The 18,033-nt window shown below is 45.0% G+C and overlaps 1 protein-coding gene across 1 annotated transcript in view; it reads left to right on the forward strand.

Annotated features, from left to right (window-relative positions):
* Window positions 1-9,701, forward strand: part of LOC137341444 (sodium-coupled monocarboxylate transporter 1-like) — a 95,047-nt gene extending 85,346 nt beyond the window's left edge. The window contains exons 18-19 of the mRNA XM_068004557.1: window positions 8,157-8,254; window positions 9,506-9,701. Coding sequence (XP_067860658.1) covers window positions 8,157-8,254; window positions 9,506-9,701 — 294 coding nt within the window. The remainder of the gene's footprint in view (window positions 1-8,156; window positions 8,255-9,505) is intronic.
* The last annotated feature ends 8,332 nt before the right edge of the window (window positions 9,702-18,033 follow it).

Here is an 18,033-nt window from a genome sequence, read left to right on the forward strand (position 1 = left end):
AGTGCCTTCTACTGTGAAGACAGATACAAAATATCTGTTCAACTCCTCTGTCATTTCCTTGTTTTCCATTATTATTTCCCAGTCTCATCCTCTAAGGGACCAATGTTTACTTTAGCTACCCTCTTCCTTTTTATATATTTGTAGAAGCTTTTACTGTCAGTTTTTGTATTTCTTGCTAGTTTACTCTCAATTTATTTTCTCCCTCTTTATTATTCTTTTAGTCATCCTTTGCTCGTTTTTAAAGTTTTCCCAATCTTTGGGCTTACCAGTAATCTTTGCCATGTTGTATGCTTTTTCTTTTAACCTGATACCATCCTTAACTTCCTTAGTTAGCCATGGTTGGTTCACCCTTTTTGTGGAGTCTTTCCTCCTCACAGGGATATATTTTTGTTGCGAGTCATAAAATGTCTTTTTAAATGTTTGTCACTGCTTATCCACCATCATACTATCTGATCTGTTTACCCAGTCCACTTTAGCTAATTCCGCCCTCATTCCTTTATTGATTGCCCTTATTTAAGTTAAATACAGTAGCTCAGACCCAAGATCCTCACTTTCAAACTGGATGTGAAATTTTATCATGTTATGATCACTGCTTCCCAAGGGATCTTTTACTTTGAGATCATTAATTAATCGTGTTTCGTTACCCATTACCAGATCCAAAATGGCCTGTTCCCTGGTTGGTTCCCTGATGTATTGGTCTAAGAAACACTCCCTAATACACTCTATGAACTCCTCCTCAGGGCTATTTTGCCAATTTGATTTGTCCAATCTATGTGAAAGTTAAAATTGCCCATGATTATTGCATTACCTTTTTTACAGGCCCCCCTTATTTCCTGATTAATATTTTGCCCTACAGTGAAGCTACCATTAGGGGGCCTATATACTACTCCCACCAGTGATTTTTTTCCCTTGCTATTTCTTACCTCCACCCAAATTAATTCGACATGTTGATCTTCTGAGCCAAGATCATTTCTCACTATTATACCAATTTCATCCTTTATTAACAAGCTACCCCACCACCTTTACCTTTTTTCCTATCCTTCCGAAATGTTAAATAACCCGAATATTTAGCTCCCAACCTTGGCTACCTTGCAACCACGTCTCTGTAATGGTCAAGAGATCATACCCATTTGTTTCTATTTGTGCCGTCAATTCATCTATCTTATTACGAATGCTGCGCACAATCAGATAAAGAACCTTTAATTTTGTCTTTTTACCATTCTTTCATACCCCGGCCCCATTTGCTAGTGCACTCTTATGTTTGTACGCTCTGTCCCTTCCTGACACACTCTGTTTATCATTACCCCCATCACTTTCCTGTACTACTTCCTTGTCTTTTCTCTTCATCAATCTAAACTTCGCCCCACCTGAGCCCTCCCGCCCCTATTTAATTTAAAGCCTTCTCTCTTGCCCTAGTTATTCGGTTTGCCAGAACACTGGTCCCAGCATGGTTCAGGTGAAGCCTGTCCCAACGGAACAGCTCCCTCTTTCCCCAGTACTGGTGCCAGTGCCCCATGAATCGAAACCCACTTCTCCCACACCAATCTTTGAGCCACGCATTCATCTGTCTCGGGATGGTGTGTGACTTGGAGGGGAATGTGCAGGTGGTGTTGTTCCCATATGCCTGCTGCCCTTGTGCTTCTAGGTGGTAGAGGTCGCGGGTTTGGGAGGTGTTGTCGAAGAAGCTTTGGCGAGTTGCTGCAGTGCTTCCTGTAGATGGTACACACTGCAGACATAATACGCTGGTGGTGAAGGGAGTGAATGTTTAGGGTGGTGGATGGGATGCCAATTAAGCGGGCTGCTTTGTCCTGGATGGTGTCAAGCTTCTTGAGTGTTGTTGGTACTGCACTCATCCAGGCAAGTGGAGAGTATTCCATCACACTCCTGACTTGTGCCTTGTAGATGGTGGAAAGACTTTGGGGAGTCAGGAGGTGAGTCACTCGCCGCAGAATACCCAGCCTCTGACCTGCTCTTGTAGCCACAGTATTTATGTGGCTGGTCCAGTTAAGTTTCTGGTCAATGGTGAACCCCAGGATGTTGATGATGGGGGATTCAGCGATGGTAATGCCGTTGTATGTCAAGGGAAGGTGGTTAGACTCTCTCTTGTTGGAGATGGTCATTGTCTGGCGCGAATTTTATTTGCCACTTATCAGCCCAAGCCTGGATGTTGTCCAGGTCTTCAAAGATAGGAATGATACTTACTGGCTCATCCGATATTCTTCACCCGCACATCTAATGACAGTCGATCTCTCTGAGATTGATTGTCGTTGGGATATGACATTGTGGGGCCCACTTACCACAGATATACGGCAAGCATGTCTGCTGCCTGGAGGTTTACTTACTGCTGGCTGTACAGTGGATAGAACTGTCAGGATTTCAGGTGGAGCCCAGTATCCCACTAAACCCACCTCTAAAAATGAAGATAGGGGCGAATGGAAGAAGCATTTGCCCTTATTGGAATTTAGCAATGAGGCCAGGAAGGGGCAGAAACCTGGTGGAAATGGAGTCAGTCCTAATTCTCTTCCTCTAGCTCAGATTATGTTGAAACTGACCTGAATTTCTAGGCCACGTTCTTCTTCCTACCCTTTAATTCTTCAGCAGTTTTCTTAGTGTTGTCCTTTCATCAACAAATAAATTCAATAGGACTTTAAAATCTCAAATTATTACTTTGTATACACTGATATATGCTCACCAATCATTGCTTTGTAGGCGTGGTTTCCTGTGTTGTTACTTATACAATGTTTGGTGGTTCAGAAAGGTATTAAAGAGTGTCTGAAATGTGCCAAATCCTTAACCTAAGCAATGGGCATCACCAGTGCCTCTATTGCCTGCCATTAAAGCACAAGCTGTTGTTTTGAGAAATTTGCTGTCCATGGTGCCCCATGCCAATCAGGAACTTCTAGGTTGACTCCCATTCTCACCGATACGCCTGCGATCTGGGACTCTGCTCTCAGTCAGCAATGTTTGTTTATGCTGGTAACCCTGCCTTTCATTTGCAGCTGACAGCTGCTTCCATATCACCTACAGTTTTCCTACTTCAGCATTGGGACCGACTGGCTTTGTTGGTGCCGATTTACCTCTCAGCTCCTTCCTATCAGGCTTGCACAAAAATTCCCACCTTGAGTCAGCACTGACGAGCCCTGTTTGTGCAACTATCTTTTAGATACCTCTGTGTTTCCGTATTGCTGCCAGGAAAACTCTTCTGACTTCTTTATGCATCACTTTCGGTACCGACCAGTCCCCTTACCTATGCTGTCTTGCTGAACTCCCAAATATGTACCTCAAGTTTTGCTCCAAACTCAGGCTGACCATTTTGGTTCTCTTCTCTGGCTCCTCCCACTTATTCCGCCCTGACCTCAGTTAACGTTGAGGGGAATCCCCTTTCGACTCCACAGTTGATTCCCTCAGCATACCCTGGCACTGCTGCTCTTTTTTAGCAATTGAGGAGTCCCCGAGGGTACGATAGCATAGTAGTTATGTTACTGGACTAATAATCCCGTGGCCTGGACTAATAATCTGGAGTCATGAGTTCAAATCTCTGCCATGGCAACTGGGGAATTTAAATTCAATTAATTAAGTAAAAAATCTGGAATTAAAAAACTAGTATCAGTAATGGTGGCCATGAAACTACCGGATTGTTGTAAAAACCCATCTGGTTCACTAATGTCCTTTAGGGAAGGAAACCTGCCGTCCTGGCCTATATGTGACTCCAGAGTCACAGCAATGTGGTTGATTCTTAATTGCCCTCTGAAATGGCCTAGCAAGCCACTCAGTTGTACAATCTCACTACAAAAAGTCTTAATAAGAATAAAACCGGACGGACCACTACGCACAGGACACGACAAAGGCAAACCGAGCCCAGTCAACCCTGCAAAGTTCTCCTCACTAACATCTGGGGACTTGTGCTGAAAATTGGGAGAGCTATCCCACAGACTAGTCAAGCAACAGCCTGACATAGCCATACTCACAGAATCATACCTTTCAGCCAATGTCCCAGACTCTTCCATCACCATCCCTGGGTATGTCCTGTCCCACCAGAGGTGGCGGTACGGTGATATACAGTCAGGAGGGAGTGGCCCTGGGAGTCCTCAACATTGACTCCGGATCTCATGGCATCAGGTCAAATGTGGTGAAGGAAACCTCCTGCTGATTACCACCTACCATCCTCCCTCAGCTGACGAACCAGTCCTCCTCCATGTTGAGCACCACCTAGATGGAAGCACTGAGGGTAGCGAAGTGCACAAAATGTCCATCACCATGAGTGGCCCTGGTAGCACCACAGCTGGCCGAGTCCTGAAGGACATAGCTGCCAGACTGGGCCTGCGGCAGGTGGTGAGCGAACCAACAAGAGGGAGAAACCTACTTGACCTCATCCTCATCAATCTACCTGTCGCTAGATGCATCTGTCCATGACAGTATTGGTAGGAGTCACCACCGCACAGTCCTTGTGGAGACGAAGCCCCGTCTTCACACTAAGGACACCATCCAATGTGTTGTGTGGCACTACCACCATGCATAAATGGGATAGATTCAGAACAGATCTAGCAGCTCAAAACTGGGCATCCTGGAGGTGCTGTGGGCCATCAGCAGCAGCAGAATTATATTCCAGCACCATCTGTAACCTCATGGCCCGGCATATTCCTCACTCTACCTATTACCAACAAGCCAGGCGGATCAACCCTGGTTCAATGAGGAGTGTAGAAGAGCATGCCAGGAGCAGCACCAGGCATACCTAAAAATGAGGTGCCAACCTGGTGAAGCTACAACTCAGGACTACATGCATGCTAAACAGCAGAAGCAACATGCTATAGACAGAGCTAAGCAATTCCACAACCAACGTATCAGATCAAAGCTCTGCAGTCCTGACACATCCAGTCGTGAATGGTGGTGGACAATTAAACAACTAACGGGAGGAGGAGGCTCTGTAAACATCCCCATCCTCAATGATGGCAGAGTCCAGCATGTGAGTGCAAAAGACAAGGCTGAAGCGTTTGCAACCATCTTCAGCCAGAAGTGCTGAGTGGATGATCCATCTCGGCCTCCTCCCGATATCCCCACCATCACAGAAGCCAGTCTTCAGCCAATTCGATTCACTCCACGTGATATAAAGAAACGGTTGAGTGCACTGGATACAACAAAGGCTATGGGCCCCGACAACATCCCGGCTGTAGTGCTGAAATAGCCACGCCTCCAGCCAAACAGCTCCAGTACAGCTACGACACTGGCATCTACCCGACAATGTTGAAAATTGCCCAGGTATGTCCTGTCCACAAAAAGCAGGACAAATCCAATCCGGCCAATTAGAGCCCCATCAGTCTACTCTCAATCATCAGCAAAGTGATGGAAGGTGTCGTCGACAGAGCTATCAAGCGGCACTTACTCACCAATAACCTGCTCACCGATGCTCAGTTTGGGTTCCTCCAGGACCACTCTGCTCCAGACCTCATTACAGCCTTGGTTCAAACATGGACAAAAGAGCTGAATTCCAGAGGTGAGGTGAGAGTGACTTCAAGGCAGCATTTGACCGAGTGTGGCACCAAGGAGCCCTAGTAAAATTGAAGTCAATGGGAATCAGGGGGAAAACTCTCCAGTGGTTGGAGTCATACCTAGCACAAAGGAAGATGGTAGTGGTTGTTGGAGGCCAATCATCTCAGCCCCAGGACATTGCAGCAGGAGTTCCTCAGGGCAGTGTCCTGGGCCCAACCATCTTCAGCTGCTTCATCAATGACCTTCCCTCCATCATAAGGTCAGAAATGGGAATGTTGGCTGATGATTGATAATGAAGCAGTCCATGCCAGCATGCAGCAAGACCTGGACAACATCCAGGCTTGGGCCGATAAGTGGCAAGTAACATTCGCGCCAGACAAGTGCCAGGCAATGACCATCTCCAACAAGAGAGAGTCTAACCACCTCCCCTTCACATTCAACAGCATTACCATTGCCGAATCCCCCACCATCAACATCCTGGGGGTCAGCATTGACCAGAAACTTACCTGGACCAGCCATATAAATACTGTGGCTACGAGAGCAGGTCAGAGGTTGGGTATTCTGCGGTGAGTGATTCACCTCCTGACTCCCCAAAGTCTTTCCACCATCTACAAGGCACAAGTCAGGAGTGTGATGGAATACTCTCCACTTGCCTGGATGAGTGCAGCTCCAACAACACTCAAGAAGCTTGACACCATCCAGGACAAAGCAGCCTGCTGATTGGCACCCCATCCATCACCCTGAACATTCACTCCCTTGACCACCAGTGCACTATGGCTGCAGTGTGTACCGTCCATAGGATGCACTGCAGCAACTCACCAAGGCTTCTTCGACAGCACCTCCCAAACCCGCGACCTCTACCACCTAGAAGGACAAGGGCAGCAGGCACATGGGAACAACACCACCTGCACCTGCACGTTCCCCTCCAAGTCACACACCATCCCGACTTGGAAATATATCGCCGTTCCTTCATCGTCGCTGGGTCAAAACCCTGGAGCTCCCTACCTAACAGCATTGTGGGAGAACCTTCACCATACGGAATGCAGCGTTTCAAGAAGGCGGCTCACCACCACCTTCTCAAGGGCAATTAGAGATGGGCAATAAATGCTGGCCTCGCCAACGACGCCCACATCCCATGAACGAATAAAAAAAGCTTAGGAACATTAGAAAGAAGAGTAGGCTATTCAGCCTCTGAAGCCTGTGCTGGCATTCATTTAGATCATGGCTGATCTGCACCTCAACTCCATTTACCCACCTTTGCTCCATATCCCCTGATACCCTTACCTAACAAAAATCTATGTATCCCAGTTTTGAAAGGTCCAATTGCAAAAGCATCCACAGTCTTGTGGGGGGTGGGGAGAAGAGTTCCAGATTTCTACTACCCTTTGTGTGAAAAAGTGCTTCCTGATTTTGCTCCTGAATTGCCTAGCTCTAATTTTAAGATTATGCCCCTTTGTATGCCCCTTTACAATTCCTTTGCATTTCTTGATTCCTCCACCAGAGGAAATAGTTTCTCCATATCTACCGTATCAAATCCTTTTAACATTTCAAACACCTCAATCTTATATACTCATGGAAATACAACCCATTTATGCAATCAGTCCTCATAATTTAACCTTCTAAGCCACGTTATCATTCTGGTGAATCTGTGCTGCACCTCCTCCAAGGTCAATTTTTCCTTCCTAAGATGTGGTTCCCAAAACTGAACGCAATACTCCAGATGGGGTCTGACCAAGGCTCCGTACAACTGAATCATAATTTCTTCTCTCCTTCTGACAAAAGGTCATCGACCTGAAAAGTTAACTCTTTTTTTCTCCACAGATGCTGCCTGACTTACTGATTTCTAAACCATGTCAAGAGGCTGCCTCCAATTCCATGTGCTCTCATTTTTGCTAATAATCTCTTGTGTTGTACCCTATTGAGTTGTTTCTTTCCAAAACATTTGCTCACGGAATTTCCAATAGGAATCCATTAAGTCAGTTTTAAATCTCAGGCCAGTACAAGCACTAGGGATGTAGGTTCCCATCCCGGCCCTTTTGTTTGAGAGGCCCCCCCTTCCCTTGCCAAATCCTTTTGAATTTCAGGTCACTTCCCACAGGAAAAGGACCTCAGATAGTGAGTGAACAGCCTTGAATCCTTTTTAGATTCTTCACTGTTATCACCCAGTCCTTCCCTACCCCCTTCAATATCCAAGGGAGCATATTAAGTAGGAGAAAACCCCCTTTAAAAGTCCTTCTCATTATCTCCCCCTCACAGAATCTAGTTTCAACCCCATCTCTTACCTGGCCAGCAGATTAGGGAGGGGTCCCATCTAGAAAAGGAGGAGGACAGTGGTTCCTCCACTCACCCTGACAATAATGGTCACTTTCAATGCTAAGGTGTCACAAAGTTTGGATAAGGAGGTCCTGGACCCCTGCATCCAGAGTGGAGCCTTTCCTCCAACACTCTCAAAGGCCTAGCATGTCAGCTTTAGTGGGTTTTCTTAACCCTCCTTTCTATGGACTGATGCCAAGAGAGTTTTGGTTGAGCTGCAAGTAACCCAAGATTTTGGCTAAGTCATGTAATGAATGTAGTACTTGACCTAATATTTTGTTTCATTAGGAATTTGTAGGATATATGGTTTAGAATTAGTCAAGTTTAATAGTGCCATTTTCTTTTCATTTTTATAGAATAACAAGTTGCTAAACCCATATCCAGTGCTCAAGAAAAATCCTGAAAGCTGTGAGAACACAACGCAAGATTTAAATCCTATAAAATCAACTAGGATGTAAGATATTGAATTTGTGGGAAATTGGCTTTTTGATGAAGTACCACTGCATTTCTACAAATTGAGTGAATGAAGAAATCAGGTTCCAGAAAGTCAATGGCTATTATTTCTATGTTCATTGTTATGTAAACAAATTCTGTTTAGCCTGTCCTATTACCAAAAAATTTGTGTAATACTTACTTACTCTACATATATTGATCACGACAACTTTTGTGTTAAAGGGTAGTAATAGCAAACAATTCAGGAAGTTAGTTGTGATGTGGGGACAGCGCATCCAAGGAGGGATTTTTTTACCTTTGAATTCCACCTGCCCCAGCTGTTAAAACTGTCCCCTTTACAGTAGATGGATACTGCAAGGCTGAATGGCTAAAACTCTTAAGCACCCTCATCAGGTGGCGAAAGAGTTCTGCTACTTGTAATTGCCATTGGAGAAGTTATCGGGGCAAAGGGACAAAAACTGTTGCTTTGAAAAAAACAAGTTTATAGCAGAGAAGGAGGACATTCAACCCATTGGCCTAGAAATCGGACCAGGCCCAAATTAGTACCAATGCAGGCAGCATGCAATATCCATGCTACCTTTCTGATTAGAATGATTTCTGCAAGCAGCCAGTGCTACCCACGCTATTCATTGGCTGGGCGGCCATCGTGGGGTGGGGGGCAATATCGGGAGGCCAGGATGCTACTTAAAGGCAGCCAGCACCTCTAAAAGAGGAGGTGCATTCTGGCTGCAAAAACAGTACTACAAGTTCTGGAAGAAATGGCTGAAGAAGGGAGCGAGTGGGCACCAAGGTTTTCTGATGCTGCACCAGAGGCCTCGGTATAGGCCGTGGAGAGGAGAAGGGAAATCCTTTTTCCCCCATGGGGCAGGAAGCCCTCCAGGCATCTACTGACGAAGCAGTGGGAAGAGATTGCTGAGGATGTTAATGTCAGGAGCACTGTCCCAAGAACATGGCTAAAATGTAGGAAAAAAATTAATGATTTAACTAGCGTTAAGGTAAGAAGACTGCTAAAATACTAAATCATGCTAAATCACAACTGCACCACTCAACACTGCCCTCCCCCACTACCCTACCCTGTCCTGCAATCACTGCACCACACTTCACTAAACACCCTTCTCCTCATGCTCACACACTCAGCACTATTGCAATTTTCACTTACCCATAATTCATCTCTCACACACAGACTGTCAGCTATTCTATCAAGACAGACACATTCTCTAAACACTTTCATTCAATTCACTTTTTTTTGCAGAAGGTTGCACACCACAGCAGGCAACAAGCTGCCACCAAAGGAGGAAGAGTCTGTCTGTAAACCCTCTACCTCCTCCCTTCAAGAGAACCTCCTGGCTATAATGGGAAGGGGAAGAGTGGAGGCCATGGCCACTGGCGACACTGGAGGAGACGTGGTGCAGGGTTTCTTTATACCTAATCCTCTTTGTCTCTTCTGACTTCTCCCTCATCCCACACACTCTGCATTAAAAACTGCAGATGTTTTCAGCCCAATTCTTTCTCTCTGTTCTCCCTCACACCACAACTTAACCCATGACCCTTTCAATCATTTCAGCTGCAGAGAATGTCAGTGCCCCTCAGTGAGTCTTTCTCAGGCAGGTGTTCATCTTCAAGTAAGGCTTCAAGACCTTCCTAACGAAGGGAGCTCTTCTGCCTGATCTGTGTCTGTGCAATAACTTTAGTTTTAATGAGTTCTTTTTCCATAGACCGGGACAACTCCCCAATGTTGTTATCTTTACCATACCATACCAATCTCCTGCTTCTGAAAAGGATGATGTAGTCCCTTGTGCAGAACTTATCAACTAATTAAAGCTCTCTGCTTTTAATTAGGTTTATTGTCTAACCTGACCATTGCTTTAACGTCAGTCTTAATCCAACAGCATCTATATTAAACATGTATATAAAATGAAGCAAGGAAGGTTAATGAAGTGTGGCGCAGTGATTGCAGGACAGTGCAGGTTAGCGGGGGAAGGCAGTGTTGTGAGTGCTGTCAGTGTTGTAATTAATGAGTCTGTGAGTGGTGCAGCTGTCATAAGAAAGTATTTTAGCAGTCTTCTTACCTTAACAACTCTAGTTAAATCATTGATTTTTATTCTGCATTGCAGCCATGCTTCTAGTGCAATGCTCCTGGCAATCTCTTCGCACTGCCTCCTGAGTAGATGCCTAGAGGGCTTCCTGATTCCTGGGGGAAAAAGAATGTCCCTCCTCCTCTCCACTGCCTGCACCAAGGCCTTCAGTTCAGCATCGTAGAACCTTAATGTCCGCTTGCTCCTTCTTTCTGCCATTTGCTCAGGAACTTTTTCTTGTGTCTCAGCAGCCAGTCAGCAGCTCCCCTTTAAGGGGTACTGGCTGCCTTTAAATAGCATCCTGACCTCCCAGTATTGCTCCCTCCCAATAGACATGCAGCCAATGAATAGTGCAGGCAGCGCTGGCTACATAGAATCATAGAAAGGTTACAGCACGGAAGGAGGCTATTGGGCCCATCGAGTCCATGCCGGTTCTATGCAAGAGCAATCCAGCTAGTCCCACTCCCCCGCCCTATCCCCGTAGCCCTGCAAATCTTTTCCTTTCAAGTACTTATCCAGTTCCCTTTTGAAGGCCATGATTGAATCTGCCTCCACCAGCCACTTGGGCAGTGCATTCCAGATCATAACCACTCGCTGTGTAAAAAAGTTTTTGCTCATGTCACCTTTGGTTCTTTTGCCAATCACCTTAAATCTATGAACTCTGGGTCTCGACCCTTCCGCCAATGGGAGCAATTTCTCTCTATCTACTCTGTCTAAACCCTTCATGATTTTGAATACCTCTATCAAATCTCCTCGCAACCATCTCTGTTCCCAGGAGAACAGCCCCAGCTTCTCTAGTCTATCCACGTAACTAAAGTCCCTCATCCCCGGAATCATTCTAGTAAATCTCTTCTGCACCCTCTCTAAGGTCTTCTCATCTTTCCTAAAGTGCGGTGCCCAAAACGGGACACAATACTCCAATTGTGGCCGAACCAGTGTTTTATAAAGGTACATCATGACTTCCATACGTTTGTACTCTATGCCTCTATTTATAAAGCCCAGGATCCCACACGCTTTTTTAACCGCTTTCTCAATCTGCCCTGCCACCTTCAACGATTTGTGCACATATACCCCAGATCTCTATGTTCCTGTACCTCTTTTAGAATTGTGCCCTTTAGTTTCTATTGCCTCTCCTCGTTCTTCCCACTGAAATGTATCACTTTGCATTTCTCTGGGTTAAATTTCATCTGCCACATGTCCGCCCATGCCACCAACCTGTCTATATCCTCTTGAAGTCTATCACTATCCTCCTCACTGTTTACTACCCTTCCAAGTTTTGTGTCATCTGCAAATTTTGAAATTGTGCTCTGTACACCCAAGTCCAAGTCATTAATATATATCTTGAAAAGCAGTGGTACCAGCACTGACCCCTGGGGAACACCACTGTACACCCCCCTCCAGTCTGAAAAACAACCGTTCACCACTACTCTCTGTTTCCTGTCCCTTAGCCAATTCTGCTTCAGGTTCGCTGGAAATCAAAGTTCAACAGCCTCCTTCAAAAAATCCACTACTGTCCCCTTTATTCCATGGGTCGCAATCTTGATGATAAGCCTACCATGTAGTAGTTTATCAAATGCCTTTTGAAAGTCCATATACACCACATCAACTGCATTGCCCTCATCTACCCTCTCTGTTACCTCATTAAAAAAATTCTATCAGGCTATTTAAACACGATTTGCCTTTAACAAATCCGTGCTGGCTTTCCCTAATCAATCCTCACTCTCCCAAGTGACTGTTAATTCTGTCCCGGATTATCATTTCTAAAAGTTTCCCCACCACAGAGGTTAAACTGACTGGCCTGTAGTTGCTGGATTTATCCTTACACCCATTTTTGAACAAGGGTGTAACATTTGCAATTCGCCAGTCCTCTGGCACCACCCCCGTATCTATGGATGTTTGGAAGATTATGGCCAGTACCTCCGCAGTTTCCACCCTTATTTCCCTCAGCAACCTAGGATGCATCCCATCCGAATTGGGCGACTTATCTACTTTAAGTAGAGGTAGCCTTTCAAGGAGCTCTTCTTTATCATCTTTTAGCCCATCCAGTATCTCAACTATATCTTCCTTTACTGAGACTCTGGCAGCATCTTCTCCCTTGGTAACGACAGATGCAAAGTACTCATTTAGTACCTCGGCCATCCCCTCTGCCTCCATAGGTAGATCTCCTTTATGGTCCCTAATGGGCCCCGCCCCTCGTCTTGCTACCCGTTTACTGTTTACATGCTTGTTGAAGACTTTTGGATTCCCTTTTATGTTGGCCGCCAGTCTATTCTCATACTCTCTCTTTGCCCCTCTTATTTCCTTTTTCACTTCCCCTCTGGACTTTATATATTCTGCCTGGTTCTCACGTGTGTTATCAACCTGACATCTGTCATACGCCCTTTTATTCCGTTTCACTCACCATCTCTTTTGTCATCCAGGGAGCTCTGGCTTTAGTTACCCTACCTTTCTGCCTCATGGCAATGTGCCATGAGGCATGCACAAGTATGCCATGCACAAATTATTGTAATTAGCAGGCACAGCCTCAGTACTGCACTGAACTGTCAGCCTGGATTATGTGTACAAGTCTCTGGTAGGGGACTTGAACCCACAACCTTCAGGCTCAGAGGAAAGATTGTTACCACTGAGCCAAGGCTGACACCTAGGTCCATTCCAACATAAATGTTATGATTCATTTTAAAAATTTAAATAATTTTTGAAAGCTAGCTCCATTACTGGTTGTGGAGATATTTGATCAGATGCCTGGACTTCCTGGTCTGTTTGTTGCCAGTGCATACAGCAGTAGACTGAGGTATATAATTGCAGATACACACAGCAGTAGGTTAGCATTAACATGAATCTTTGACAGAATGATATACTGAATAATGTTTGAAATGGGAATAAAGAAGACAAGAAAAATCCTTACAGACAGTTTTTAATGGACTTTATTTGAAAGTCTCTCATACTATTTGAAGCATTCATCTATGTGCCATTAGGGTTGCCAACTCTGGTTGGAAGCATTCCTGGAGGTTTGATTACATGACGCCCTGATCACACGACGTCTGCAAATGTTATTGTATCTCTCTTCCTATCTCCTTGGGGTCTGGTTTGTACTCAGGTTCTATGTGACGGTGACGACTATGAACTGGGAGCCTCAGTCAGAGACGATCTGAACTTGGACTTCACACGTCAAAACCGACCGGCACAGACCGACCTGAACCAAAACAAGAGATCGCATAAAGGGCAGCCAGCTCGTTGTTTGGGGCACTTCTCACAAGGCACATCTTCCTAAACTCAGCTCAGTGCCAACATTTCTAAATCACTCCCTTGACTCAGACTCAATACATGAGAGTTTTATTAGAATGATATAAATTACTGCACAGCAGGAGGCCATTCGCCACCCCCTGCCTTAGTCAGTGCTGGTGCTCTCTACTCTAATCCCATTCCCCCCCAGATCCTTTTATATTACTCCTTTTCAAATATTTATCCCATTCCTTTTTAAATGGTGTTCTAGTCTCTACCTCAATAGCCATGTGGTGAAGCACCTATGATCTAATACCCTCAGTTCAAGAACCTGCCTTCTCCAACCCCCCTTGGTTCTTCCAGTGAGAATCCTCGATCTCTGTTCCTTTGTTCCCCATTCGCCAACCAGTGGAAACTGGTTACCCACAGTTAATTCCCCAAGTCACCCTTTTACTGGCTGCTCCTCTCTCGGCACCACTCCCACTCATCACCCTGCTGCTGCTCCTGGTTCAGCAGGAAATGATGTTCCCAAGGATGGGTGAAACTAGAACTAGGGGGCATAATCTTAGAATAAGGGGCTGCTCTTTCAAAACTGAGATGAAGAGAAACTTTTTCACTCAGAGGGTAGTAGGTCTGTGGAATTTGCTGTCCCAGGAAGCTGTGGAAGCTACATCATTAAATAAATTTAAAACAGAAATAGACAGTTTCCTAGAAGTAAAGGGAATTAGGGGTTACGGGGAGCGGGCAGGAAATTGGACATGAAGCTGAGTTCGGATCGGTCAAGGCCCTGTGAGTGGCAGAGCGGGCCCAGGGGCTGAGTAGCCAGGTCCTGCTCCTACTTCTTGTGTTCTTTAGATTTGAGGTTAGGATCAGATCAGCCATGATCTTATTGAATGGCGGAGCAGGCTCAAGGGGCCGATTGGCCTATTCCTGCTCCTATTTCTTATGTTCTTATGTTCTTAAAATCATGAAGGGTCTAGACAGAGTAGATAGAGAGAAACTGTTCCCATTGGCGGAAGGGTCAAGAACCAGAGGACATAGATTTAAGGTGATTGGCAAAAGAACCAAAGGCGACATGAGGAAAAACTTTATTACACAGCGAGTAGTTATGATCTGGAATGCACTGCCTGAGGGTTGATGGAGGCCGATTCAATCGTGGCTTTCAAAAGGGAATTGGATAAGTACTTGAAAGGAAAAAAATTAGCGTGGCTACAAGGATAGGGCGGGGGAGTGGGACTAGCTGGATTGCTCTTGCAGAGAGCTGGCACGGATTCGATGGGTTGAATGGCCTCCTTCCATGCTGTAACCATTCCATGATTCTATGAAATGCTACCCATTGAAAGAGGGGGGGATGTATAGTAAAAATAGAGCAAATCTAACAAGATAGGATTGAGATAAAAACTTTATTTTGTTTGATCCTTGGGTACTGTGAACAAGCCAGGAGTGTCTGTGATCTGAAATACTACATCCAGACAGGTACAGGGCCAAAAACAAGGCCAAATGGCTGACCATTTATGATGGTCTTAGCACAGTTGAGCATCCAAGTTTGAAAATATTTCAAAGCATGATGCTGATAGACTTTTAGACTGCAAACCCAGAAAATTGATGAAATTACTGATACAGCCCTCCAACATGGGCTGGATTCTTCTCTGAATTGCCCCCTGTTTTGGGGTGCAAAACAGGGCAAAATGGGTTTTTAAACGCTACCACCTTAAATCTAGTGCCCAGTGTATTTCAAAGCAAACATTTTGTTATTGCAAGATAAGGGGGTGGAAGGTTGTGAATGTAAGGATAAAGCTGTCAGTTAAGAAGTGTGGCAATTGTGATGGGAGAAGAAAAGTGAGAGATGTGGGGATGTGAGGATGTTAAAGTGGAGGAAGGTGTTTTGGGGTTGTGAAAGACAGTTGATGTGAGTTAGGGGAGTTGTAAAGAAAGAAAGAACTTGCATGTATAAAGCATCTTTCACAACCTCAGGACATCCCAAAACGCTTTACAGCCCCCAAAATGGAACACAGTTCTAGGCTATTATCCATGTTTGTGTGTGAGCTTATGCAAAACCAATAAATGTGATGGCCAATTTTCCTTTATAGTGCATCCCAAATGTGCCTATGTTTTGGACAAACAGTAGAGGAAAGATTATGAAGACCCATTTGTCTGGGTCTTTGTCCCAGTTGCACTGCTCCTGGACTTCCTTTCTGCTTCATGATTACGATAACTGCCTGGGTGTCTGGCAGTCACATGCATTATGCAGTGGTGATGTCACAAACCAAGTGGACATTGATAGCATAATAACCTTCCCTGTTCATATAAAGGACATGTCTGCCAGGAGGAGTTTGAACAGTTACATGGGTCCCATGCACTCCGAGAAATTCCTGCTAAGCTTGGAAGGGTAATGATTAAGACATAAAATATGGGACAGGCTGGATGGACCAGTAGGATTTTTCCTGCCTGTCATTTTTCATATGTTCGTATGTACAGGGTATAATCCAAAGGTCTCTGGTTATCCTTGGTCTGCACAGCAAACTTAATATAGTTGTTAGCTCTTGTGAACAGGGCATCTATCGCTTGCTGAGTGCATCTGTTCACTGATGGCTGACAGATATTCAATATGTCACCAGTGCCAGCTGGGAATGACCCCAATATAAAGAAGATTGATGCAGCAGTAACTTTCACTGCTACTTGGAGGGCCGATCTTGCTGTGGATTGAGACATAGGGTCATGAGTTTAAAGTACGCAAGAGTAAGAATAGACTGGAGGTTAGGCGGTTCATGAGGCGATCATGAAGGGTCTAGACAGAGTGGATAGAGAGAAACTGTTCCCATTGGCAGAAGGGTCAAGAACCAGAGGACATAGATTGGCAAAAGAACCAAAGGTGACATGAGGAAAAACTTTTTTACATAGTGAGTGGTTATGATCTGGAATACACAGCCCGAGGGGTGATGGAGGCAGATTCAATCATGGTCTTCAAAAGGGAACTGGATAAATACTTGAAAGGAAAACATGTGCAGGGCTACAGGGGTAGGGCGGGGAGTGGGACTAGCTAGATTGCTCGTGCATAGAGCCGGCGCAGACTCAATGGGCCAAATAGCCTCCTTCCATGCTGTAACCTTTCTATGAATCTATGATTCTTCTTTTCCCTGAGAGTAGTGAGCCTCTGGAATACATTGCTGGCTCGTGCGGTGGGTACTGACTCTCTTTGCCTTCACGTGGGAGCTGGATCGGTTCTTGACTGGGGCAGAGATCGCATTATATAGACGGTAAGTGTCTTTACAGATAACACATGGTCCGTGTGATTTCCTGGACTGGTTTTAATTGTCTTGAAGGGGTCGGAGAGGAATTTTCTAGAGTATTGTTTCCCTTATTGGCCTGAGTTTTTCTCTTTTTTGGTCTTTCCCAGGAGATTACATGGCTGCGGGGAGGCAGGTGGGGTAGGAAGTGTTTAGTCATGATGCTCCAGCCATCATGAGTGTGATGCAGGCTTGATGGAACAGCTGGTCTTTTCCTGCCTGTCATTTTTGTATGCTTGTGTAACATCATCATCCAGGAGGGCACAAAGATTCTTCACCACCTCCCTGGTGCCGCAATGGAGTTTTAACTTCTGGATTAGGGAGGCCCGAGTGGAGCCAACACCAACAGCCGAACCATGGCTGGAGTCGTGAAGAGGCCAAGGTAAATTTTTTTAAAATCACTTTTCTGTGGACTCCGTGTTGCCCAGGAGAAGCAGGAGTGATTCTCATGGTCCCACAAGGAATCTTTGGGTTTCCCCAGCCCAGACTTTCCATTGAAGTCAATCCTGCCACATGCTGCAATGTTGCATACCCCTTTGTCTTTTAAGGACAACTGGAGTGAAAAGTGGAGAACCTCTAGACCAATCGCTTGAAATATCGATCCAGGAGAAGTTGCCAGCTGAAAAGGGTTTAATGCAGTTTGCGCTACATTTTATTTTCACATCTCTGAGGGGCTGTATTCTGAAGAGCTTTTGAGGGTTGCACTTCAGGTACCAAGTTAGATCTATATCTGATTGAAATCTTATGTCTGTGCAGAGTTCCTGTCTACACAACACAACTTCCTGTTGTCATATTTTTGTCACACTTTAGTGTCAACTTTTTTCCATTAGAAATTCTTCCGCCCACATTAATAATGGGTTTGCCTATGTAAACTCATTACCGTGCAATTGCACAGCCTGGCCACTGGATGTTTTTTTTTAACTTCTAGCAATTTCTGTTCAATTGTTTTTCAAAATTATTTGAAGCAAAGGTAGAGGACACAAAAGCTTTATTAATGTAAAATTTATATTGAATTTTTTAAAGCATAAACGCTGGGTGTGGGAGGAGAGAGAAAAATGACTACTGATTACACATTTTTTGTAGCATTGGTTTTGTTCTGCTTAAAGTTCAAAAAGTGCATTAATCTGAAGGAGAAACAGAGAGGCAGAGGTGAAAGAGAGAGGAGGTGAGAGACATGGGCTGGTGAGAGATTGGGG

The sequence above is a fragment of the Heptranchias perlo genome, chromosome 23 (genome assembly GCF_035084215.1).
Source record: "Heptranchias perlo isolate sHepPer1 chromosome 23, sHepPer1.hap1, whole genome shotgun sequence".
NCBI classification, from domain to species: domain Eukaryota; kingdom Metazoa; phylum Chordata; class Chondrichthyes; order Hexanchiformes; family Hexanchidae; genus Heptranchias; species Heptranchias perlo.